We start from the raw sequence: 26,261 nt of genomic DNA, 5'->3' as shown, positions 1-26,261 counted from the left end.
GATATTGTTTTTTGTTGAACTTGGGTCATTTTCTTATCTTTTTTTCTTTAAATTTTGTATGCTGGCTTTCATTCAAAAATTTTCTGGTTGGGCTCCCTGATGGCACAGCAGCCAGGCCCCCAGCTGCCAATCATAAGGCCATAGCCTGCACCCACCAGCCGTTCTGTGGGAGAAAGATGCGGCAGCCCACCTCTGCAAAGACTTAAATAATCCTGGGAATCCCACTGAGCAACTGCACTATGCCCCACAGGGTCGCCATGATTCAGAATCGACCCAGTGGCAGTGGGCTTGGTATCATCTCCTGAGATCCATTAGCGAGTACTCTTAGCCTTAGGCTTTTTTCAGTGCTGATTCAGGAATACTGGGTGCGTGAGCTCTTGAATTCAATACGTGTGTGCAGGAGGGCAGAGTTATTTGGTTGCAGACACTGACTTAAGTAGTAGGGCTCAGTCTCCCTATGGCAAAGGCTAGGGACTCTCTGTATCTTTCCCTCATGGGCATCCCTGTGTAGGCTTTCCCACAGTGTCCCTCTGTGGGCAGGGAGTCTGACGTTTCCCTCTGTGACATCTGTCCGTCTGAAGTATTCCCCTTGCCCTGTTGCCCTTGCAGGTCCTTCTGGTCCTAGTGCCCATCCATCTCAGGCCTCAGTGAGATTCAACAAAACTCTTTCATAGCACCACAGTCTCCCTTCTCCCCCTCCCAGTTGTACAGCCTGCAAGCTCACACTACCAGTTTGCACTGCCTTAACAAAGTCAGGCTACAGCTTCCTCAGATTAGCGCCTTTCTGTGTTCTCTGTATGGTGTGTTTTCCAGCCCATCCCAAAATGGCTGCAATGAGTGAGTACTTCCAGTGTTAGCACATAGGTTCTCCCAGGTTTTGTGCCATCCCTGTTCCTTTTCTCCCCTGCTTCTGGACTCACCTCAGTTCTCCCAACACCCCAGCTACTGCCTGGAGTTATGAGATCTCATTCTGTGTGTCTTTTTATTTGTCGTTCAGTGTGTTAGTTGCTGGGGGAGTAAATGGGACCATCTACTCACGTCATCATCTTGTTCTGCCTTTTTGGGAGAATTTAATGAAGCTTTGCTTTTTACCATCATCTAAATACTTATTTTTCTTATAATAATTATTATAATAAATAATGAATGATTACTTTTCTTAATTATTATACCATTTTTGACCAAGGGCTTATGGTTCTCATAAAGTTAAGTGAGTATTTGTAATTTTAAGAAACTTTTTACTTCTTTAATACATTTTACAGATTAATAAGTAACTTGGTAAAAGGTAAGATTTTCACAAAGATACTAATAATATGTTAGAAGGCATAAGGTCGTGTTTTGTTAAATTATTAATTCTCTCCTAAACTGTAGTTGAATTGGTTCTGTTCTTGAATGCCATGTCTTTTTTTCTCCTTTGCACTTCCAAAAAAGCCTTAAATACAGGTCTGAAGTGTTGACAGTTGTGAGAAAGGTCAATGCAGTAATGTTTCACTAGATAAATAAGTGATATTGTAAAGCTTGGGACAGTCAGCAAAGCATGGCACCAGCTACTCATATGTCCGTTTTAAAAGACAAGGATAGATACCCAACGGTATGTTCAGATAAATATGTTTAAATATGTTCAGATAGGCAATTCTCCCTACCCCCCTCCATAAGTAGAATCAAAAGTCCTGTACAATATATATGTAAAACAAACATAAAAAGACTCTGATATGTGGAGAAAGAAGGCAGAGTAGCTACGGACTATGGGTTCACAGGAAACACAGGGTATCAAAGTAGTGTCAGCAGTGACCTAGTGGGGAGCCTGAACTCTCACCTCTACCCAGCAGTAAGAAGGTGCCTCTCCCACTCCCTGCCCCTGGGGTCAACAAAGGCCAAGTGGGGAACCAGAATGTCCAACCCCAGCTGGCGATAATGTGGTGCCCTCTCTGTCCATCACTGGTGTAAACAAAAATTGAAATATGATCCAGTCTCATAATACTGAAAATATCGAGATTTCAATAAAAAATTAGTCGTCATACCACAAACCAGGAAAATTTCAACTTAAATGAGAAAGGACAGTAAACAGACACCAACCCTGACTTAACAAAAATGTTAAAATTACCTGACAGAGATTTTTAAAGAAGCCATTATGAAAAAGCTTCAATGAGCAAGTACAAACATGCTTGAAAGAATTGAAAAAAACGTCAAGTCCCAACAAGAAGTTATCAAGAAGAACCAAATGGAAATTTTACAGCTGAAAAGTATAATGACTAAAAATTTAAAAACTCAGTGGATGGGATCAGTAGAGAATGAAGAGGATAGAGGAAAGAATCAGTGAGCTTGAAAAAGAAAAATAGATATTAATGTGAAAAACAGGGAAAAAATAAACAAGAAAAATATGAAGACAATTTAAGAACCTGTAGGAGTGTAACAAAAGATCTAACATTTCTATCATTGGATTTTCCAGAAAGAGAGTGGGGCCGAGAAGTATTAGAAGAAATAATGGTGGAAACTTCCAAATTTGGCAAGACACAAACGTACAAATTAAAGAACCTGAGATAACCCCCAAATCCAAAGAAATCCACTCCAAGACATACCACAATGAAACTTCTTAAAACTAAGGGTAAAGAAAAAATACTGAAAGCGCTAAGAGAGGGAAGGCACCTTAGAAGAGAGAAACAATTCAAGTGACAGTGAAATTTTTTGTCACAAAGCACGACACTAGCGGAAGTGAAAGAACATATTTCAAGGACTGAAAGGAAAGAATAGTCAACCAGAATTCTATATCCAGGGAGAATATTGTTCAGGAATGAAGGGGAAATTAAGACATGTTCAGATGAAGGAAAAGTAAGGGAATTTGCCATCAGCAGGCCTACCATAAAAGAGTATCTAACAGAAGTTCTTGAAACAAAATGAAAAAAGAAGGAATCTTGGAACATCAGGAGGGAAGAAAGAACAACAGAGAAAAAGTAGATATCTGGGTAAATAAAAAAGACTTATTAAGTTTTCTTAATTGAGTTTGACATTTCCCTTTCACTGCTTTCAAAATTATAACATTGTCTGTTGTGGTTCTCAATGTATTTAGAGGAAATATTTAAGACAATTACTGGAGGAAGGTAAAAGGACTTAAAGGAAGGTAAGATTTCTATATTCTACTGGAACTAGTAAAATGTTGACACCAGTAGGTGGGGCTAAGTTATATATATTGTTATGCCTAGAATTGCCACTAAAATATCTGTTCAAGGAGATGTTCTCAAAAACACTAAATAAAAATAGAATTCTAAGAAATGTTTGTGTAACCCACAGGAAGGCAGGAAAAGGAAAACAGAGGAAAGAAATAAAATGGCAGACTTAAATCCAAACAGGTCAAAGATTACATTAAATATAAGTGGCCTAAAAATACCATTGAAAAGGCAGAGATTTACAAAGCGAATAAAAACACACCTACTACATGCAGTCTACAAGAAATTATTATAAGGATGTAGGCAGGTTGAATGGGAAAAGCACTTTTACTTGTAATAGCCAAAAACTGGAAACAACTAAAATGCCTCTCAGTAGGTAAATGGTTAAACTATGGTACATTCATACCATGGAATGCTACTCAGCAATGAAGAGAAACAAACTATTGATATTTGCAACAACCGGAGTGAGTCTCAGGGGCATTGCACTGAGTGAAAAAAGCCAATCTTAAAAGGATATGTAAGGTTCCATGTATATAACATGACAGAATTATAGAGATGGGGAAGAGATTAGTGGTTGCCAGGCGTTAGGGATGGCGGGGAGGAAAGGGTGGGCACGGCAATGCAGGGGTAGCAGGAAGGAGAGCTTTGTGGTAATGGTGCAGTTCTGTATCTCAGTTTCAGTAGTGATTACCCAAATGTACACATACAGTAGGTAATATGGCATAGAATTGTACACACACGTACTGGTACTAATTCCCTGGTTTTGATATTGTGCTGTAGTTACATAAATTTGGGGGAAACTAGATGAAGGGTACATTGGACCTCTGTACTGTTTTCTTAACTTCCTGTGAATCTATTTCAAAAGTAAAAAGTTTTAAAAAGTAAAAATAAGTCATAAGCAGAAAGTTCAAATATTTTAAACAAATACACTAACATGGTTTATGTATCTTCAGGTCCAGGAAGGCAAGTATCTTTAGTGCATGCCTCTAAAATAGTAGAATACCTTCTGTGAATGTATGAGTTTTTTTAATTTAGTTTTGATTTTTATCACAATTAAAGAGGGTTATTATAAAAGGCAACTACTTAACCACTTTGAACTCTTTTGCTTTAAAAAAAACATTTTTTTTTTTAATGTTTTCCTCTTGCTTAGTTTTCTATGGGCTGTTGTTAGTTACCGTCAAGTTGATGTGAACTCATGGGGACCTTGTGTATGACAAAACAAAACTGCCCAGTTCTGCTCCAGCCTCACAATCATTTGTATATTTCAGCTCGTTTTTGCAGCCATCATGTCAATCCATCTCATGGAAGGTTTTCCTCAAATTCCTATATATTTATGATTAATTGAACCCCAAACTCTGAATTGCAAACATCTTTCTATTCATTGTGAATATCACCTTTCCCATTATCCTAACCTAAAGAGGGAGGTTTTAGAGCTTTGGTGTAAAGAAAATTCTAGTGTTGAAACTGGCCTGTAAACCAGAGTGAAGGTACATTTTCTATATAACTATTTCTGTTTACACATACACCTCATCCAGTCATAGATAAATGAACAAAGATTCCTTTACTTCAGCTTATCTCCTGATAGAATAGCAAAGAAAATCTGTAGGTATTTGTGAAGAGTCTGCATCTTCATTAATCTCAAATGTTGGTTACATAGGGAAGTGGGGAGAGCCATCGAGTAGAGGCCAGAACACTGGGGCTTCTAGTTCTGACTTTGTTGCTAATCGACCCCATCAGCCTAGGAAGATCAGGTAACTTCCTTGGCCTCCATATTTTGTTCTCTGTAATAATGACAGGATCAGATGGACTATAACTGAGACCTCTTCTAGTCCGAATATAATTTCAAGTAGATAAATGATTTACTTCAACCCTGACAGTGTATGTAGTATTTCAAAATTAAGAATGTTGTCATTTTCAGTACCTTTAAAGAAATACCCTGATGTTTAGAGAAAAATTGGAGTTTTAAAAGGCCTGAAGTAATTTCTAAAGCCTTGTAGAGATGGGAAGTTATAAAAGACAAAAATGGACCATGAATGTTGCCTTCGTTGTACTCCAAGCTATGATATGGGAATTGTGATGTTAACTTCCCAAGGGTTCCTAACCCAGAAACCCAGTGCCCTCGAGTCGATTCCGACTCATAGTGACCCTAAGGGTTCCTAGAAGAGAAAATTCTCAGGTCATTAGAAAACCTCATTGTTTAGTCCCCAGTAGGTTAGATTTGACACATACAATATGCTCTGAAATAATTAGTGTGGCTTTTATGGTGATTTTTAAAAATTCTAGATGGGTCCTTGAAGGCTTCTGAGTGAGTCCTTGGTGGTCTAGTGGTTTTTAGTTGATGTAGGCAAGGGCAGAATGTGCTCTTCTTCATTTTTGAGTATTTTATTTAATTGTGAATGTTAATGTGAGAGGTATTTGATATTTAGAATACTTCATTCATGTTCAGAGAGCATTAAGTTGAATTACGTACATGTGGAAATGAAATTTGTAAGTTTGTTAGTATGATTTTAAGTGTAGTTTTATGTGTGATTGATGATGCTGATAGTGTGCCTACGGTAGTCTATGAAAAGCACGTATGTAATTTAATTTCATAATAAACATTTATTTACTGGTTAACATTCACCGGCAACATATTTTATTGATTATTCAGGTACTTGAAGAAACAGAAGCTCAACATTTATATCAGTCCATTTTGCCTGATATGGTGAAAATTGCACTCTGTCTGCCCAGTATTTGCACCCAGGTTAGTGGATATAACTTCCTCAGTAGCTTTCTTGAGCCTCAAAAACAGCTGAATTTCTTTAAACTCTAATGGCCAAGGTCAGAGAGAGAGAGAGAGATGGGAAACAGCTTTTGCCAAAGAGTATGGCAATTTTGCTATATTAAGGAAAAGGTTAGAGGCTAGAAAGAATGCTGCGAAAGACATTAAAAATGCAACATTCAATTTCTGAGCTTCAGTTTACACTGTGGAAGTTATCTTACTCAGACTTCTCTTTCTCTTTAAATAATCTCTTAACTTTAAAAAAAAGGAGTTGTTATTTCAAAACGTACTAATGGATTTAGAACATTTTTTCTTCAAAATAAGGAGCTCAGGTGGCACAGTGGTTAAAGCACTCAGCTGCTGACTGGAAGGTCAGTAGTTCTAACCCACCAGCTGCTCCTTGGGAGAAAGATTTAGCAGTCTGCTCCTGTAAAGATCACAGCCTCGGGAACCATATAGGGCAGTTCTGCTCTGTCCTCACAGGGCTGCTATGTGTTGGAATGACTCACTGGCAATGAGGGGGAGTCATCAAAATGCCTCAAGATCACCCACCCAGCCTTTCCTAATGCCCCCCCAAAGTGGTGTGTCATATAACAAATGAGTTCATGATATTTTCTTAAGTTTTTAAAATAGAAGAAGTTATATCTGTTATTATTTCATTTTTATTTGCAGTATATTAATTACGTATTGCTATGTATTAAGTTACCTCAAAGTTTAGTGGCTTAAAACAACAAACGTATATTATCTCACAGTTCCTGTCTGTCAGGAATTCGGGAGCAGGTTAATGGAGTGATTCTGGCTCAGCATCTCTCTGTGCTTGCAGTCAAATGTTGGCCAGGGGTATAAGTCCTCTGAAGACTTGACAGCCCACTTCTCAGCCTCAGTTTCTTGCCATGGGCTGCTCCATAGACTGCTTGAGTATCCTCACAACATGGCAGCTAACTTCCTCAGCGTGAGCGATGCAAGGGAGAGAGCAAGGAAGCTGCAGTGTCTTTATGACCTAGTTTCTGAGTGAGGAAGCTGCAGTGTGTTTATGATCTAGTTGCTGAATCACGCACTGTCAGTTCCACTATTCATTAGAAGGTAGTCACTAAGTCCAGCCCATACTCAAGAGTAGGGGAATTAGATTGCACCTCTTAAAGGGTGGAATGTGAAAGAACTTGTGGACATATTTTCAAACCATCATAGGGGGCTGCTTGTTTTGCTTTTCATAGTTTTCTTTTACAACAGTGGCTAGATGTCTTGAATTTGCCTTCGTCTTTTATTTCTAGGGCAAACCCTCTTGCTGCATGAATGTTAGCTAGGGCTTTGCTAACACTCTTATTCCACAGGGACCCACTGTATGGACATTTTGGGTGGTACAATTTCTTAATGTGTGGGATGCCCCTGCACATTGCAGTATGTCACTGGAACAACACAAAAACTACAAGCACTATCATTGGGGGATGCAGAATCCAACACCCCAACATGTCCAAATGCCTGCTTGGGGGAGATGCCACCTCCAACTAAAGACCACTGAATGCTTTTCAGTGTGCCATATTTGTTAGCATTTTACTGTGGTATTCCCAATTTCAGGTGAGTTTAATTTCACCTCAGTAATGCATGTGTCCGAAATACATTTTTCTATTGGAAAGGGAAAATATATTTTAAACTCATCTTCTTGTTTATGTTGGAAGTTAGTTGATTGCGTATGTTCCATGTTCATTCTTTTTCCTTACCCTCTTTGCTTTTTTTCTTACCTAGTGAAGTCTCTCACTACCCCATGGGCTCAGCCTAATTTTTACGTCCACTGTAAAGCCTTCCTTGACTCTGCCAGCCAAGATTAGTCCCTCCTGTATCACTCAAACCATACTTAGCACCTTGTTTTGTAATTTATGTCTTTATATATCTCCCCTCACTAGATTATATTCTTTTTGAAGGCAGATCCTCTTTGTGTCCCCAGGTTTAACATGGGACACATTCATTAAATGTTTTTTGAATTTAATATATAGTTCACAATTGACACTGTTATACAACCTTTAGACATGAATCACTTTTTCTCTCCTTTTATTCCTAGGAGAAAAAGTTTCCTTATTTTACTTAAACAGATATTGATTCAAAAGTATATACATTTCTAAGTTGTAACAAGTAGCCCAGTAGAAGCACAATCAGACTCAAGGCTCCCCATCTTCTTCCTGGCTTAGAACAACTCTGTTTTCCCATTAGTGTATTAATGGGGTAAACATCTTAATCTCTGTTCTGTCCTCTTGAAAAACAAATCTTTACTGTGAAAGTGCAATTTAAATACAGTGATCCATCACATTAAAGTATTCTAGGCCAAATCCAAAAGGTAAGTTTTAGACTTATGAAAAGGAAATTAAAGGGAACAGATTTTGGACAGGGACTCTTTTTTTTTTTTAATAGTATATTATTGTGTTTTCACCGAAGATTTACACGGCCGTTTAGGTTCTCATTCAACAGTTTCTACACAAGTTGTTCAGTGGCATTGGTTACATTCTTCACAATGCATGAACGTTGTCATTGGTCCTGTTTTGGCTGTTCATTTCCATTCACTGCTTCCCCTGCTCCCTTACATTCTCATCTTTGCTTTTAAGTAATTGTTCACCATTTGGTTTCATATAGTTGGTTTTTAAAGGAGCGCGGTACTTAGGAATAATATTATTTTGGGGGCCAATTTGTTATGTAGCTACAAGGTGACTTCAGGGGTTAGTTTTTGTTCAAGGCCTGGAGAGTATCTCAGGGCAGTAGTCTTAGGGAGTCCTCCAGTCTCAACCAGTCCAGTAGGTCTGGTTTATTTACTTATTTTTTAGGAATTTGATGTTCTGTTCTACATTTTTCTTCCATTCTTTGAGTTCATCTATTGTTGCCCTGATTAGAATGGTCAACAGTTGCAGCCAAGCATCATCTAATTCTTTTGGTCTCAGAGTAGGTGAGGCCATGGTTCGTGTAGGCTGTTTGTCCTGTAGACTAGTATGTTCTTTGAGTCTTTGATTTCTTTCTTTCTCTTTGGCTGGAGCAAGTAGAGAACGGTAGTTGTATCTTAGAAGGTCGTGCACAAGCTTCTTAGACCCCAGGCACTACTCACCAAACTAGTATGTAGAACTACAGGAATTATGTTATGCCAGTTGACTGAGATGTCCCATGAGACTATGGTCCTAATCCTACAAACCTAGAAATCTAATCCCTCAAGGTGTATGGTTGTGTCTAAGAAGCATCTGTAACAGGGCCCCCTGTGCGTTTTATTATATATATGAACATATGTGCATACCATCTCTTAGATGCATTGGACAGGGACTTTTTTAAAGATCTTGGTTCATAGTAACTAGACCCTTATTTATCTTGATAAGATTTGCATCCTCACGTTTTCTCCAAGCATAAGCTTTTCAGGCATTTCCCCTCCCCCAAGAGAACAGAAATGACTTACTGTATTTAAAATTGTAATATTTGGTTATTTGGGAAACAAGAAATGTTTGTGCTTATAATTCATTAAACCTAAAATAGTCACTGTCTTAGTCATCTAGTGCTGCCATAACAGAAATACAGGTGGACGGCTTTAACAAAGAGAAGTTTATTCTCTCACAGTCTGGTAGGCTACAAGTCCAAATTCAGGGCATCAGCTCCAGGGGAAGACTTTCTCTCTCTGTCGGCTCTGGAGGAAGGTCCTTGTTATCAGTCTTCCCTTGGTCTGGGAGCATCTCAGCGCAGGAACCTCAGGTCCAAAGGATGCACTCTCCTCCCTGCGCTGCTTTCTTGGTGGTATGAGGTCCCCAGCTCTCTGCTTGCTCCCCTTTCCTTTTTATCTCATGAAAGTTAAAAGGTGGTGCAGACCACACCCCAGGGTAACTCCGTTTACATTGGATCAGGGATGTGACCTGGGTACAGGTGGTGTTACTGCCCCACCCTAATCCTTTTTAATGTAAAATTATAATCACAAAGTGGAGGAAGACCACACAATGCTGGGAAATTGTGGCCCAGCCAAACTGATACACTGATTTTGGAGGGGACATAATCCATGACAGTCACCATTAATTTTTTAGTCATTTTCCTTGATAACTTGGAAAACGGTAGTTTAAAAAACTCAATTTTCACTGAAACCAAGTGAGTTTGCTTTAAATCATTGACACACTGTCCCCTTTTTAAAATTCAGTGCTGGGTTGTGAGTAAATGTATAGGGTGGAAAGTGGAGATTTCCGTTACGAGCTGTTTCCTCTTTCTTAGAAATGGTGATCCTTAAGACCTGAAAGGAGAGAGAATTTTGGATACTGTAGTGAAGATAAGGATCCCTGGTGGTGCAGTGGTTACGTGCTTGAGTACTAGCCAAAAGGTTAGCGGTTCGAACCTCCTAGCTGTTCCCCAGGAGGAAGATGTGGCAGTCTGCCTCCGTACAAGATTACAGCCTTGAAACCCCACGGAGCGGTTCTGCTCTGTCCTGTAGCGAAGATAAGGATCCCTGGTGGTGCAGTGGTTACGTGCTTGAGTACTAGCCAAAAGGTTAGCGGTTGGAACCTCCTAGCTGTTCCACGGGAGGAAGGTGTGGCAGTCTGCTTCCGTACAAGAGTACAGCCTTGAAAGCCCACGAAGCGGTTCCGCCCTGTCCCGTAGGGCTGCGGTGAGTCAGAATTGACTTGACGGCAATGGGTTTGGTTTTCTTGGTAGGGAAAATAAATCCTTTACTTTTTGCTTGTTTTTGTTTACTTTTTATTTTTTCCAGGAGAAATGGTTGAACTGTAAGTTTAACCATGTCTTTTTCCTAGCAAACTCTTACTGTAGCAATGATGTGTGTTTCCTATTATTTGGAAAAGAAGCTTAATTGTTACGGCATTGTGGCTTTGAATGGCCTGGCCCGCCTCTGCTCAGTTTGATTGCGGATGTTCGTTCTCGAGGTGTGGTTAGGACAGCTCTCTACAAGCTGCTTGACATTAGTGCGGATATCCAGTAGCCTTACTTCTTGGTATGACTGAAAAGGAGAATAAAAAGCATCTCTAAATATTATGTTGGAGCGTTTTGAAACTTAATTGATCTGTAAACTGGCAGTTGGTCTTTGATTTTGCCATCAAATCTTCCTATGGTTTATACATTTAAAATAAGGTAAGACCCACTGAGCCCAATGCTGAGGGCCTGTGGATTCTGCTGAAAATAAGGGGCTCAGTGAATTTGGCTTTGGCCCGACTAGAAGATACTTCAGATGTAAAGAGTTCTTAGGAAAATGCCTTAATCCTCCTTGACTTGAAATGTTTTGAGTATTCAGTGAATACCCATCTTATTTCGGGTTATACCCAGTTGTGTTTGATGGTTTTCCCATGTTCCATTAATTGCTTTAATAAAATTAGATTTGGGTCTCATGAAGAAATTGTCAATGTGAAGTGTGATTTTTAGAAAAAGAGGGAAAGACTTATTTATTGAATATTTTCCTTAGATCATCTTATTTAGGAGTAAAGTAGAAAAATTTCTGACAATCTTTAATGTAAGTGAGAACAAAATTTAGTGTAAGCAACAGTGGTAAACTCAGTATTGCACTTTTCTGTTTCATTTTAATTTTGCATTACACGTGCAACATATTTTTACTTCTTGCTAATGCAATCTTGTTTTTCACTAATAAGCAGTGTTTTGTGTTCTCTTTGCTATCATTATCATTGATTAGCAATCTGCAGTTTGTCAAACAAGAACATTTTTCCAGTCATCCCTGATAAACATCCCTTGACTTTAATGGTATTGCTGATTTAAGAATTCAAGAGTGGCCCGAAATTATTTCTGCCCTAATTTAGCAAATGCAATTTGGTGCTTCTGCTTTTGAAATTGCTAAACTAATTATTGCTCTTCTCGTCTGTATTTTTTGTTTGTTTCCTCTGTCAGCCACTACCACTCCTGAAGCAGAAGATGAATCATTCCATCACAATGTCACAGGAACAGATCGCCAGCCTTTTAGCTAATGCTTTTTTCTGCACCTTTCCACGACGAAATGCTAAGATGAAATCGGAGTATTCTAGTTACCCAGATATTAACTTCAATCGGTATGTTTTCAGAGAACACCTTTTTAACAATGAAATACAGAAGAGTGGAAGGAACTAATAATATTTACATTGTAATTGGCCATGGGCCAAGCATTTTATGTACAGTTATCTCATTTGGTCTTTATAATACTGTGAGTTAAATGATGTTTTTGCCATTTTGCAAACAAGATAATTAAAGTTCGTGGAGGTTGAAGAACTTAACATAGAACCTAGTAGCCATAAGTCACAGTGATGGAGTTTAATTCAGGGCCGTCTACTACAAGGCCCATGTTCTTTGCATCCTCGCAGATGTCCTCCTCCTCGAGTGCTCTGGATCCATTACACCTCTTCAGTTTGATTATTCATGGGAACATCTGTTATTTGTTACAATCTTTATATTCTGACAGAATGTTAAAGTTGGAGTAAAAGCTCTTTGATAAGTGAAGGTCTTATAAAATGTAAAAAATGTGAGTATATAGTCATGAGACTGACTGTCTTGTGAGACTCATGGAACTAAGGTTGAAAAATACACTTGTCAAGATAAAAAGCAAAATGAAACTCAACTTTTCCATTTTCCATTTAAAAGAATTGAATTATTTAATTGTGAGGATATTGATAAAGTTTTAGATCCCAGCTGTTTTCCCAGATGAGTACTCTCTCCTTCACCTACTTGAACAGAAACATTGTTTAAGAAAGCTTCTTGGCAAATGAGTATCATTTCTGTCTCTCTCTTTTTCCATCTCAGTCCTTCTTTCTTCAGTTTAAGAATTGTCTTTATAACATCTGTGAACAGAATGTGAGTTTTCTTCCCTAATGTCAGGGGTGGGTCTTCAGAAAGTTATTATAATATACCCCTCTTTCCCAGTATGTTATGCAGAGTGTCCTCCTCCACGCAGTCCTGCCTGTGAGCAGTTATAGAGTGGGAAGGGCCTGTCATAGAGCACGGTCACACTTGTGGCTGCCATACCGTTTCTGTCTTCAAAGCTGAGTGGAGCACATATTTTACTTCACTTTTTTAAATGTAGTTTCTTTAAAAACTTTTTATTTTACACTTACAGGAAAGTAGTAGAAATACTACCGAGAATGCCTAAATATACTTTACCCAGCTTCACCTTATTTTCACATCCTATATTAACCCATAGTACAATTATCAAAACCCAAGATATTAACATTGGTACAAAACTATTAACTAAACTGCGTATTTCAGTTCTGCCACTTCTTCTACTGGCCTTTTTCTGTCCCATGATTTTTTCCAGTGTCCCACGTTGCATTTAATTGTTTTTCTCAGTCTCCTCCAATTTCTTCCTTTCTGTTGCCTTTTCTCTCATGACTTTGACACTTGAAGTTACTGATAAGCTGTTTTGGAGAATGTCCCTCACGATGCTTTTTGAAAATTAGAATGTGGTTCTACATTTTGGCAGGAATACCACAGTAGTGATGTTATGTTCTTCTCAGTGAATCAAGGGATATGTCTTGTTACCAGTGATCACTTGGCTAAGATGGTGTCTGCCAGTTTTTCCACTATAAAATTACTGCCTTCCCCTTTGGGATTAATAAATGTCTCGGGGGAGATACTTTGGTATTATGCAAATCCTGTTTTGCCTCACATCTCCCTTCCCTGCCTCTAGTGATTTTAGCATCCACTGGTTGATCTTATCTGTAATGGTTTTTACTGTGATGCTTACCTGTTGTGATTTTTCTATTTCCCTCTTTCCACCTACATTTATTAATTGGAATTCTACCGTAAGGAAGAAGCTGTCCCTATCTAGCCATTTTTTATATCATAGTGGATGCAGAGATACTTATTTCATTCCATGAGTCAAAATTTAATGCTGTCATTATTTATTATTTCTTTAATATACTATCATTAATTATATTCACACTGGCCTATAACCATCACCACTATTTATTTCCAAAACTGTATCACCCAGAATAGAAATTCAGTATCCATTAAGCAGTAACTCCCCAATCCCTTCTTCCCTGTGCCTCTGGCAACCTCTAATCTACTTTCAGTCTCTCATCTGTCTGTTCTAAATATTCCTGTGGAGCCCTGGTGGTGTAGTGGTTAAGAGCGCGGCTGCTAACCTAACAAAAGGTCAGCAGTTCAAATTCGCCAGCGCTCCTTAGAAACCCTATGGAGCAGTTCTACTCTGTCCTATAGGGTCTTTATGAGGTGGAGCTGACTTGACGGCACCTAAAACAACACCAGATACTTCATGTAAATGTGATCTATAGTATTTCTTCTTTTACTTAGCATAATGTTTTCAAGGTTCATCCACGTTATAGCATGTATCAGAACCTCACTTCTGTTTACGGCTGAATAATATTCCATTGTATTTATACATCACATTTTGTTTATCCATTCACCTGTTGATGGGTACTTGGGTCATTTCTACCTTTTGGCAATAAACAGTGGTGTACAAGTATCTCGTTTAATCCCTGTTTTCATGTCTTTTGGAATAAATCTAGGAATGGAATTGCTGTAATTCTGTATTTAACTTTTTGAGGAACCACCAAAATGTTTTCCACAGTGGCTACACCATTTTACAGTCCTACCAGCAATGGATAAGGGTTCTAATTTCTCAACATCCTTGCCAAGACTTGTTAATGTATATCTTTTTTATTTTAGCCACCCTAGTAGATGTGAAGTGGTACCTCTTTGTGGGTCTTATTTGCATTTCTCTAATGACTAATTTAATGACTAATGACTTTGAGCAACTTTTCATGTGTTTATTGGCCGTTTGTATATCTTCTTTGGAAAATGTCTATGTAAGTCTTTTGCCTGTTTTTAAGTTGGTTTATCTTTTTGTTGTTAAGCTATAGGAGTTCTTTATATATTCTGGATGCTTAAACCATTATCAGACATATGATTTCTAAATATTGTCTTCCATTCTGAAAATGATTGCTTCACTCTCATGGTAATGTCCTTTAATGAGCAAAAGTTTTTCATTTTGACAAAGTCCAGTTTACCTATTTTGTCTTTTGTTGTTCATGCTTTTGGTGTTGTATCTAAGAATTCATTGCCAAATGCAAAGTCCTGAAGATTTACCTCTATATTTTCTTCTAAGAGTTTTATGTCTTATGCTTAGGTTATTGATCTATTTTGAGTTAATTTGCTTATATGGTGTGAGGTAGGGGGTCCAACTTCATTAATTTGCATGCGGAAATCCAGTTGTCCCAACACCATTTGTTGATAAGACGGTTCTTTCCCCATGGAATGAACTTAGCACTTTAGTCAAAAGTTACTTGGTCATAGATATATAGATCTCTGTCTGGATTCTCAATTTAGTTCCTTTAATCTGTATGTCTGTCGTTACGCCGGTAGCCACCCTGTTTTGATTACTGTTGCTTTGTAGTAAGTTTTGAAATCTGAAAATGTGAATCCTTCTACTTTGTTATTATTGTAATTTGATTTAGAGGATGGACCCCCACAGACTTTCTGACCCTTTTTCAAGAGTAGCTTTTTCCTTCCTCAGTACACCCCCATAGACATCATTACCGTTCCTCCACTGCACCTCTTCCTTCCATTCTTTTCCTGTTCAGAGGAGAGTTCTCTGATAACTGGGAGACTGCAGTGCTCACAGCCGTCTTTTTTTTTTTTTTTTCCAGTTATTTAGAGAGATTTATTTGTGATATACAGGGATTCTTTTTTTCCCTTTTTTAAAATTTTTATTGTGCTTTAAGTGAAAGTTTACAAATCAAGTCAGTCATGCAGAAATTTAAACACACCTTGCTATATACTCCTAATTACTCTCTCCCTAATGAGACAGCACACCCCTTCCCTCGACTGTCTTCATGTCCATTTGGCCAGCTTCTGACACGCTCTGCTCTCTCATCTCCCCTCAGACAGGTGATGCCAACATAGTCTCATGTGTCTACTTGATCCAAGAAGCTCATTCTTCACCAGTATCATTTTCTATCCCATAGTCCAGTCCAATCCCTGTCTGAAGAGTTGGCTTTGGGAATGGCTCCTGCCTTGGGCTAACAGAAGGTCTGGGGACCATAACCTCCGGGGTCCTTCTAGTCTCAGTCAGACCATTAAGTCTGGTCTTTTTACGAGAATTTGGGGTCTGCTTCCCACTGCTCTCCTGCTCTCTCGGACTCTCCATTGCGCCTCTCTGTCAGGGCAGTCTTCGGTTGTAGCCGGGCACCATCTAGCTCTCCTGGTTTGGGGCCGATGCAGTCTCTGGTTTAGTGGTCCTTTCTGTCTCTTGGGCTCATAATTACCCTGTGTCTTTCGTGTCCTTCATTCTCCTTTGCTCCAGGTGGGTTGAGACCTGTTGATGCACCTTAGATGGCTGCCTGTTAGCATTTAAGACCCCAGAAGCCACTCACCGAAGTGGGATGCAGAATGTTTTCTTAATAGATTTTATTATGCCAATAGACTTAGATGTCCCCTGAAGCCATGGTCCCCAAACCTCCACCCTTGCTACTCTGGCCTTCAAAGCATTCGGTTTAATCAGGAAACTTCTTTGCATTTAGTTTAGTCTAGTTGTGCTGACCTGTCCAGTATTGTGTGTTGTCCTTCCCTTCACCCAAAATAATTCCTATCCACCATCTAACCAGTGAAAACCCCTCTCCCTCTGTCCTTCCATCACCCCTCTCGTAACCTTCAAAGAATATTTTCTTCTCTGTTTAAACTGTTTCTGCAGTTATTATAATAGTGGTCTTATACAGTATTTGTCCTTTTGCAGCTGACTAGTTTCACTCAGCATAATGCCTTCCAGATTCCTTCATGTCATGAAATGTTTCATGGATTCATCATTGTTCTTTATCGATGCATAGTATTCCATTGTGTGAATATACGTAATTTATTTATCCATTCTTCCGTTGATGGGCACCTTGGTTACTTCCATCCTCTTGCTATTGTAAACAGTGTTTTTTTTTAGTATTCCATTGTGTGAATATACGTAATTTATTTATCCATTCTTCCGTTGATGGGCACCTTGGTTACTTCCATCCTCTTGCTATTGTAAACAGTGCTACAGTGAACATGGGTGTGCATATATCTGTTCCTGTAAAGGCTTTTAATTCTCTAGGATATATTCCAAGGAGCGGGATTGCTGGATTGTATGGTAATTCTGTTTCTAGTTTTTTAAGGAAGCACCAAATCGATTTCCAAAATGGTTGTACCATTTTACATTCCCACCAGCAGTGTGTAAGTGTTCCAGTCTCTCCACAACCTCTCCAACATTTATTGTTTTGTGTTTTTGGATTAATGCCAGCCTTGTTGGAGTGAGATGGAATCTCGTTGTAGTTTTGATTTGCATTTCTCTAATGGCTAACGATCGTGAGCATTTCCTCATGTATCTGTTAGCTACCTGAATGTCTTCTTTACTGAAGTGTCTGTTCATATCCTTTGCCTATTTTTTTAACTGGGTTATTCGTCTTTTTGTGGTTGAGTTTTTGCAGTATCGTGTAGATTTCAGAGATCAGGTGCTGATCGGAAATATCATAGCTAAAAACGTTTTCCCAGCCTGTAGGTAATCTGTTCACCCTTTGCTGAAGTCTTCAGATGAGCATGTGAGTTTGATTTTTAGGAGCTCCCAGTTACCTGGTTTATCTTGTGCATTGTTAGTAATGTTTTGTATAATGTTTATTCCAGGTATTAGGGATCCTAGTGTACAGCCTTCTTAATGATAAAATGGACCCACGGGTTTGGGATGACTGGCGGGTAGATGTCAACAAGTCTTGAGAAGTCCTGACTTTGGTGGCTTCCTGGTTTCTGCTTCCAGTTAGTAGAATTTATATTAATTTTAATGCATACTTTAATTTTAAAATATCTTTTTTTCAGCAAAAAATCTGGCAGGAAAATGCTGGGACTTCTTGGTATTGGTGCTTTATCTTTTTCATTGTGCCATTGTAATTTATCCTGAAGACAAAAGCTAATTGGCTCTGAGGTCAGCATATTAGGCTGATGGAAAAAGAGCCCATACAATTTTTCCTAAGGAAGGGAATATGAATTAGAATAATGCAAGCATTTCATGTAAACGAGCATTGATTTTTTGCTGGGTATTATGTATTTTTTTTTATGTATAGGGTCGCTGAGTCGGCATCCACTCTACGGCACTGGGTTTGGGCTTGATTATGTTGTAATGCCTTGTCTCAGTCCAAGCACCTCTGCTTACTCTGCATTATCTGAAATTTTTGTATGACAATATCTCCTAATAACAATAAAACAATAGCGAATGTTTATTAAGCATTTACCATGTGCCAGTGTGAATCATTTTTTACTTAATCCTTATATCAACTGTATGGATTAGGTATTATTATGATTCTCATTTTCCAGATGAGGGGACAGAAGCTTAGGGAGGGTAGGTAATCACCAAATTAACACAGTTAGTAAGTACAGAGGCTTAGGAAGGGTAGGTAAACACCAAATTAACACAGTTAGTAAGTACAGAGGCTTAGGGGAGGGTAGGTAATCACCAAATTAACACAGTTAGTAAGTACAGAGGCTTAGGGGAGGGTAGGTAATCACCAAATTAACACAGTTAGTAAGTACAGAGGCTTAGGGAGGGTAGGTAATCACCAAATTAACATAGTAAGTGGTGGAATTGAGATTCAAACTCAGGATATAGTCTGCTTCTAGAATCCATGTCTTTTAACCAGTGTGCTATACAGCTTCCCTTTGAATGAACTAGATTAGTGCTTCTCACCTCATAGCTAGTCAGAAATTAGAACTACTAATTAGGACTATTCTTACAAATAGTTCTTGATCTATAAAATAAACCAGAGTCCTTTGTCAGTCCAGAGTAACCATGAGGGATTTTAGCTTGCACTATCCCAATAGCATTTTCGCCATATAATGTTTTAGTAGGTCCGTTGAAGATTTGACATCAGACCTATTCTCCTCCTGGCTCTTGCGATTTTCTTTTGGACACCAGAACGTTGAGCATGAATGAAGGCAGACAAGCCTGTGATCGTCTCCCCAGTTGTAGGGATCCCCAGTGCCAGGATGTCAACACTTGCCTCTTACTGTGGGACGGTGTCTTCTGTAACAAGCCGAAACTAGCAAGCACCAGAAGCAGCGACTGTAAGTGACCGCTGATGCTGTCTGTGGTCAGCTCACTTAGATTCTGTCTGTGAAGTTTCTCGGTAGGAAAGCTTGTATGCTAATATTATACTAATAAAGTTTAAAGAGGATAAGCAACTTGTCAGCAGAACTGGGACTTGTTGAACACTGTCTTCTGTTCGGACCCTTCCATTGTTTCTAAACCCACTGCCGTCGAGTCGATTCCGACTCACAGCGACCCTGTAGGACAGAGAAAACTGCCCCATAGAGTTTCCATTGTGTCTAGCTGCTCTCAAAAGCAAAGCACTCTGCTAGAGTTCCAGAAATGAAAAGCAACCAGGAGTTGTCCTTTGTCTTGTGGCCTCTGAAAGATTAAGTACCTAATGTGATGAGCCATTTGGTAAGCTGACTATATAGGATTTTGTTGTTGTTGTTGTTTGCATAGTTGCTCTTTGTGATTACTATTTCTGACCACTGGGAGTTGTGTTTGTGAGTATATTTAATCTGAAAAGAGGTATGGCTGGCTAGCTGATTGAATAAGAATATGTGCTGGGAGGCTGATGGCAATAAATTCAATAAGTCTCCCCCTTTTTTGTTGTGTTCTTCCAGCCCTCCTTAGTTATGTTAAATACTCCTGACCTTTTCCCCTGCTTGCTTTTCAGGGCCTAAGCATCCATATAAAGGCTTCCAATGTGATTAGCATTGATGCTTCTGAGATTGCTTGGAAACTAGATAGTCAGAGATAAATTGTCCATTGCAGGCTTTTACATCTGCCTCTTCCCTGGATTGAACATGCTAGCGGGCCATATGGCAGAGTGCCTCACAGAAAAGCCAGGAACGACTTTCTGGCTGGGTTCCTGTTATCACTTGCTTCCATTTTAAAGTGGAGGTTATAGTGCTTTGGGCTTGATTTACTATGTAGTAATGAGATTAATCCTTAACTTGAAATCACATGGGAGTTGTGTGTGTGTGTGTCTAGAATCCAATTCCAGTAATGTTATCAATATTCCTTTCAGGGGAGGATTTTATTAAACTATGTTTCTCTATATGTATGGATAGAAAAATAGGAAAACACCAGTTAATAAGTATCTGACCCTTGATTGACTTCTTCCCTTGAAAATAAAAACAGCTTTGTTTAGAACATAGTGAGGTTGCCTGACTGGCTTTTTCTACTTACTTTCTTTTAAAATCTGTAATTATCATTCAGGTAAATACCAGAATGTCCTCCCAAGCTGCAGAAGGGTTATTCTGGCCTGAGTTTATGTGCATATTTACATGCATGTCTTCAAACATACATACCCAGAAATCAGAAAATATACATCCCCAAAAAGGCATTGGCAAGTTAAAGAATTGGATGGTGCTTGTTTTATTATGAGACTCTCTCCCTTTCTCTGAGTCTTTCTCTCTGTGCTTGTCTGAGTGTCTCTCCCTCTGTCTTATTTTTTGTCTCTCATGCAGTCCCTCTGTCTCCCACTCTACCTGTCTGTCTGTCTTCACCCCCCTTTCTTTCTGTATCTCTCTCCTCTCTCTCTGTCTTCCCTGCCCCATCCGGCTGTCTCTCCCCTTTCCCAGGCTCCCTTCTCAGCCCCTGTCTCTGTGTTGCCCCTCTTCCCTCACCCTATATGCGTCCCTCAGACAGTACATCTCCCTTGTAAGACTTTCATGCATGCAGCTTGCCTGCATATTTCTGTCTTTTTTATTTTGTTTTGTTTACTGGCATACCAGGATAATTCATTTTATTTGGATGGCTAGACGTACTACTTTAAAATCTCACGACAACCAAGTGTAAGAATTGGCATGGGGTTTCAAACCTACTTAACCTCCCCGAGGAAACCCTGGTGGCATAGTGGTTAAGTGCTACAGCTGCTAACCAAAGGGTCGGCAGTTCAAATCTGCCAGGCGCTCTTTGGGAACTCTATGGGGCAGTCCTGCTCTGTCCTGTAGGGTCGCTATGAGTCGAAATCGACTCGATGGCACTGGGTTTGGTTTGTTTTTTTTCGTTTTTTGTTTTAACCTCCCCTAACTTTCTCTCCATCTTCCCCCCACTTCCCTGCTCAGTTAGGAAGATGGGAAAGCATATTTGGTTATGTAATGATTGAAATTAGGCTTATAGTAACTGTAAACAGGATAAATTAGGATTGTTTGATTTCTACCTATCAGGTTACCAGAACCAGGGCCTGCAAAATAAACAGTGGTGCTCGTTTGTAGTGAGTGATAGTAGCAGCCACATAATCTTTCAGTAAAGTCCGTATTGCTCGGGTAATAAATCTGCAGTCTTGAGTGGCTCCTGAGGTTAATAATTTTCACCATGGTTATGATTTATGTGAACTTCCAAGTGATTTTACAAACGATTGAACACACAGAGAAGCTAGGGACGTATTTTCTGTTTATGTTTTGGGAAACTCTTTCTTCAGGGCAGCAGCCAGGTAACAGGTCTGTTGAGGAGCAACTTTCCGCTTAACTGAGGTGCGTAGTCCACCAGCTCATCTCTACACGTGGGTGGGGGCTGCTTTTATATCCATCCTGCTTCTCTCTACTAAATAGTAAGCCCAGAAAGGGCTTTTACAGTAGATCCCAAGGTGTTCGTTTAGTAAACCGTCATTTATTTGGTACAGGATGTTCAGTCAAACTGCAAAGTGGCCTCTTCATTTTGACTTCAGCGCTCTTCTAGTTGACGCGTTACATAAGACACCACACTGAAAGCTGCACTCTCAGAGAGCCTTCCTCTCAGCAGGCAGCGGGATTCTAAGAGTATACGTGTAAAACATTTTTAAAAGATAAGTTTTTTTAGATGAGTAAAAATTTTCACAGGCACTCTTACATTATGTTTAAGGTATTGAGTATTTAGATTTGGTTAAAATCTTTTTTATCTGACGTTAGTATTCTTTTTAGTAAATAATTATTCCTAGGAATTATTTTTTCAGAAGTTGACCCTCAATACAGAATTTTAGATCATTAAAACAAGATCACCTGAAAGCTGCGTTTTCTTCCTTCCTCATTCATTTCAGTTGCTCAGTAGGATTTGCTCACGGAATTAGTTTTTCCCTCTCTGTATAGTTACATAAGTTTGTTTTTCTAACCATGAAAAATTTTACCCATTTTAGCACTTACTGAAGTGGACTTTGACTTGGAGGGTTTCTGGTTTTAAAGCCAGAGTGTATGACTAGAGGCAGATGAATAATACTTCATCATTTACAGCCCCTGAATCCCTCTGTAGTTTTTAAATGCCTTTGAAAAATTAGATCTTAGGCCCAAAAGCACGCTTTTGTGTTTGAAATCTTTTAGTGAACTACTTACTCAGGTCCCATGCTTCTACAGCCCTGCTTTTCTTTCCTCAGGATAAATTGCATTATGTGTTACCAATAACAATGCCTTGTCATTTCAAAGAAAACTGAATTAAGTAATGCAAGCCCAGGTTTCTGGAAGCTAGATGGCAGGGGGTAGGCCCTGTTTGCTGTTTTTGTTACCATGCAAAGGGCGTATTTGTTTAATTACCAAGGCTAGTCAGTCCTCCAATATCTTGTCATACCTGCCCATTTCTCCTGTGTCCAGCACAAATGCAGATTTTTTTTCAGGTGCCATTTTTGTTGAGTCATTTAACTACCTAGTAATACTATGAATTATAAATAGTATTTGCCTTTGAGCAACAGCCATCCATTAACTTGCTGACCCTAATTGACTTCGGGGGACCAGACGGTGCCTCTCCCTGGGCAGACTGTATTGGAGAAAGGAGGTTGTTAAGAGAGAGCGTCTGGCCTGAACAACTTTGAAGAAGCCTTTGTGAAGTTGGTTTCAGACCTCTCCAGATGCCATTTGAATCCAAAGGAGTTTCTAGCTCTGTATCGTTACACACTTGACTTCTAGGAAAATTGTTTCTTTTATTCCTTGTTGGAAATATAGATTTAGGTTTTTTTTTTTGAATCATTAAGGCATTTTAAATCATCTTCCACTCTCGTTTATTTTTATTCTCTTTCAGGTTGTTTGAAGGACGATCATCAAGGAAACCAGAGAAGCTTAAAACACTCTTCTGCTACTTTAGAAGAGTCACAGAGAAAAGTAAATTTCCTTTATTTTTATTATAATTTTTCTCACTGATGGGGACAGTTCAGATCAAGTGACATGTCAGGAACATTGTGTGTTCACAACACACCTTCAGCCCGAATCATGTTTAAACAGTAATAATTCACTATTATAATCTGTACGTGTTGTGTGTATGCATAAATGTGTGCTGTGAGTGTGCTGAGGGGTTTATGTACGTTGAAATCCAACCAGTGTAACATACATGGCAGAATTGTTAATGAATAAAATCTAATATTTTCAAAAGAAAGTACATTGATAGGTAAATATGTTTTGACTGCTGTTTATTTAAGGAAGCATTAACTATAATAATTAAAGTTGATTTGTGTAGGTCAGCTATTTATTGCCTTCCTACCCATCCTTGTCGTTTGTTCCCCCTCTGAGCTCTTTGTAGATCCCTTATTCTTGGTGTCTTCGTGTCTGTCTTTCTCTGTTGGAACTTGACCATCTTGCTTTCCTAGAGGCTAATCACAGCAGCCGAGGCGATAGCGGTAAACGTCTAACTGGTAATGGTAGTCACCAGCTGATATAGGTTGTTATTGCCACTTTTATCCTAGGAGCTGGGTGGCCATGGATATGTTTTTTAACCTTTCTACGCTTCAGTTTCTTCATCTGTATAATAAAATAATAATGATAATTATCCTGTAGGGTATTTGCAAACATTTAATGAGAAGTTATGTACTTAATAAATGTCAGCTGTTATCAAAGATGGCCTTTCCTGCAAGTTGATTATAAAGGAAACCAAAATATCTCAAAAATTTCCTTTTGCTAAGTAGGACAGGTCAACCCTGGTCAAGTGAAATGGGTTCTTTCCCGTCTGATCATCCAGATTGTGGAATTGTCTTAAAACACACAATTTTTTCCAATCTGAGGTCATTTTTCTCATATCCTTTCTTTGCTGTGTAATTCTGTTGCATTACTGTGTACTTGGCATTTTTTCCTTGCGAATGTATTGCTCTTGGACAGTTTAAGTTTTCGGAAAGAATAAATTATTAAGATTTTGGTATTTAAGGCGGATGATCCTATGCATCTTTGTGAGGAGTATTTATCTCTTACCTTACTGAGTTTCAGTTTCGTCCTCTGTACTGAATGAATTATTAACGAAAATGTAGTCTCATTTGTAATAATTTGTTAGAAAGATGACAACACATTTGATATTTTAAATACAGTTAAACCTGTGAAAGCCAGAACCTGGGTAAGGTGGAAAACTGTCAGAGAAGGAAAACTCAAATATATTCCACTAAAACAAGTGACAGAAAAGTTGTAAGACTGCTCCCCGTCAAAGGTAGAAAACTTGCAAGACCTGGAAAAACAAGGCAGTCCCATCAAGCGCCGGCTCTCACGGGTTTCACTGCAGAATGGCTTCCATTGTTATAACTCTGTAATTCAAAGTCAAATCAAGTATGTCTTCTCTAAAAACTAACTTGCCTTTCTAAGTTTTAAGATTCCAGGTATTTTGAGGAAAAAGCTAAAAGTTTGTTTTTTAAATTAGAATTGGGAAAGTCATCATAAGTTATCTTGTTTTTAGTATTAGGAATTAGATGGAATAAATAAATTATAAATAAACATTTTCTGAATTTTTCGCTATACATGTTAATTCTTTATAGAAACGTAGTGTAACATTGCTGTAGGTTTTCAGGATGTAAAGCTAAGGACTTAAGTAGAAAATATCAAGGGTAATTAAAGTTTACAATGTGATGATTCGTTGTGTAGACGTTCTGGCGCCTAGAGTATAGACACTAGAAACCTATTTAAAGTACTGTATTTCATCTAATCTAGGACATCATAAATGGTAAGAAGTACCATTACTTTATATATCGTTAAGAAGGAAAAAGAGCCACTCAAGATAGGGAGTGTAACAGGAGACCTTTGGTACAAAGCTGGTACCCTTTGTCTAAGGATAAGCGAGAAGAAAATAACCTGGCCGCGCAGAAACGGGACAACCAAAAAACCTGCAGGTCGCAGACTTGGCCTTGGTAGAGAGAGGAAAGGAAGCCTTCTCTGAGAATTTGAACCACAAGCCACCGTTTGGTATCTGAACCCACAGCACCAGTGTGGTCCCCAAAATCCTGCCACGGAGGACTTGATTAGGACTGTCGTCAGGTCAGTGGTGTTCCCACATGACTGGCAAACGCAGAGGTAGTACATCTTCTCTGGAAAAATCCTCCTTTAATCCAGATCAACAGCAATGGCAAGAGCCCTTCAATCATAAAAGATGTGTCCCAGTTTCAGAAATTGAATATATGAGCAAATATGCTTTTTAGGATTGATAAAATAAGATGTTAATTCCATCAGGACCAACTTCTCAATCTTGTCAAATATCTATATATTTGTAATGAGACTCTTGAGATGGAAAGATTTTAAAGAACCTTCTGAGTTAAATTATTTACAGTATAGTTTTAAACTGTCTTTTAGAGAAAGTTCTTAAAATTGGTGACCCACATGCAGTATATATTGTGATTAAGAGAAATATTTGATTAGCCAAAATACCCTATTCTGGAGTGAAAGTTACCTTTTTATATAGAAGAAAGATAACAGGTATGCTTTCCGGGCATTTTTGTTAATAATTATATCTAAACTATGTTCTTCTGCCTTTTCTCTTGCCTTGCTAGCAACATCGATTGATAAATTACTTTTGGTCTCTCTTAATATGTATGAACCTCTTTAATGTTCTTACTTACTCTGCTAAGTTACTGAATGGTGAGACTGACATTAGTTTCCAATAGGATTGTTTCCCTATTGTTTGAATAGTTTTCTAACTTGTCAGTTTTTAATTATGCCTATCATTTGTCTTAGAAACTCTGGTGTCATAGTGATTAAAAGCTGAAAGGTCAGCAGTTCAAATCCACCAGGCGCTCCTTGGAAACGGTGTGGAGCAGTTCTACTCTGTCCTGTAGGGTTGCTATGAGTCGTAATCAGCTCAACATCAGAGGGTTTGGTTTTTTGGGTTTATCGTTGGTTTTAAAGAAAGTTAAATATCTAAAGAATGTATTAAGACTTATGTTAACCAAATTCTGTTTTCTAATGTAAATATTCCATGTGATTTATTTATATTTTAATTTTATTAATTTTGTTGTTATTGAAAATATACACAGCAAAACATACACCAACAGTCTCTGCATGTGCCATTTACTGGCGTTGATTACATTCTTCGAGTTATCCAACCATTCTCACCCTCGTTTTCTGAGTTGTTCCTCCTGCATTAACACAAATTCACTGCCCCCTAAGGTTTCTGTCTAATCTTTTCAAGTTGCTGT

At 38.7% G+C, this 26,261-nt stretch overlaps 1 protein-coding gene across 7 annotated transcripts in view; it reads left to right on the top strand.

The window, feature by feature from the left end:
• Positions 1 to 26,261, top strand: part of PARG (poly(ADP-ribose) glycohydrolase) — a 163,986-nt gene that overhangs the window by 59,271 nt on the left and 78,454 nt on the right. For 6 of the 7 annotated variants that reach the window (XR_007513385.1, XM_049854648.1, XM_049854647.1 and 3 more), the window contains 3 exons: positions 5,812 to 5,904; positions 11,776 to 11,933; positions 22,904 to 22,983. Coding sequence is in view for 6 of the 7 variants with exons in the window: in XM_049854648.1 (XP_049710605.1) it covers positions 5,812 to 5,904; positions 11,776 to 11,933; positions 22,904 to 22,983 (331 nt within the window). In the remaining variant the exon portion in view is untranslated. The remainder of the gene's footprint in view (positions 1 to 5,811; positions 5,905 to 11,775; positions 11,934 to 22,903; positions 22,984 to 26,261) is intronic. The other variant, XM_049854646.1, reaches the window with a different exon arrangement.

This window comes from Elephas maximus, chromosome 16 (assembly GCF_024166365.1).
Source record: "Elephas maximus indicus isolate mEleMax1 chromosome 16, mEleMax1 primary haplotype, whole genome shotgun sequence".
NCBI classification, from domain to species: Eukaryota; Metazoa; Chordata; class Mammalia; order Proboscidea; family Elephantidae; genus Elephas; species Elephas maximus.
Note: the sequence above shows the minus strand (reverse complement) of the source record. Positions and strands in the feature narration are given on the sequence as shown.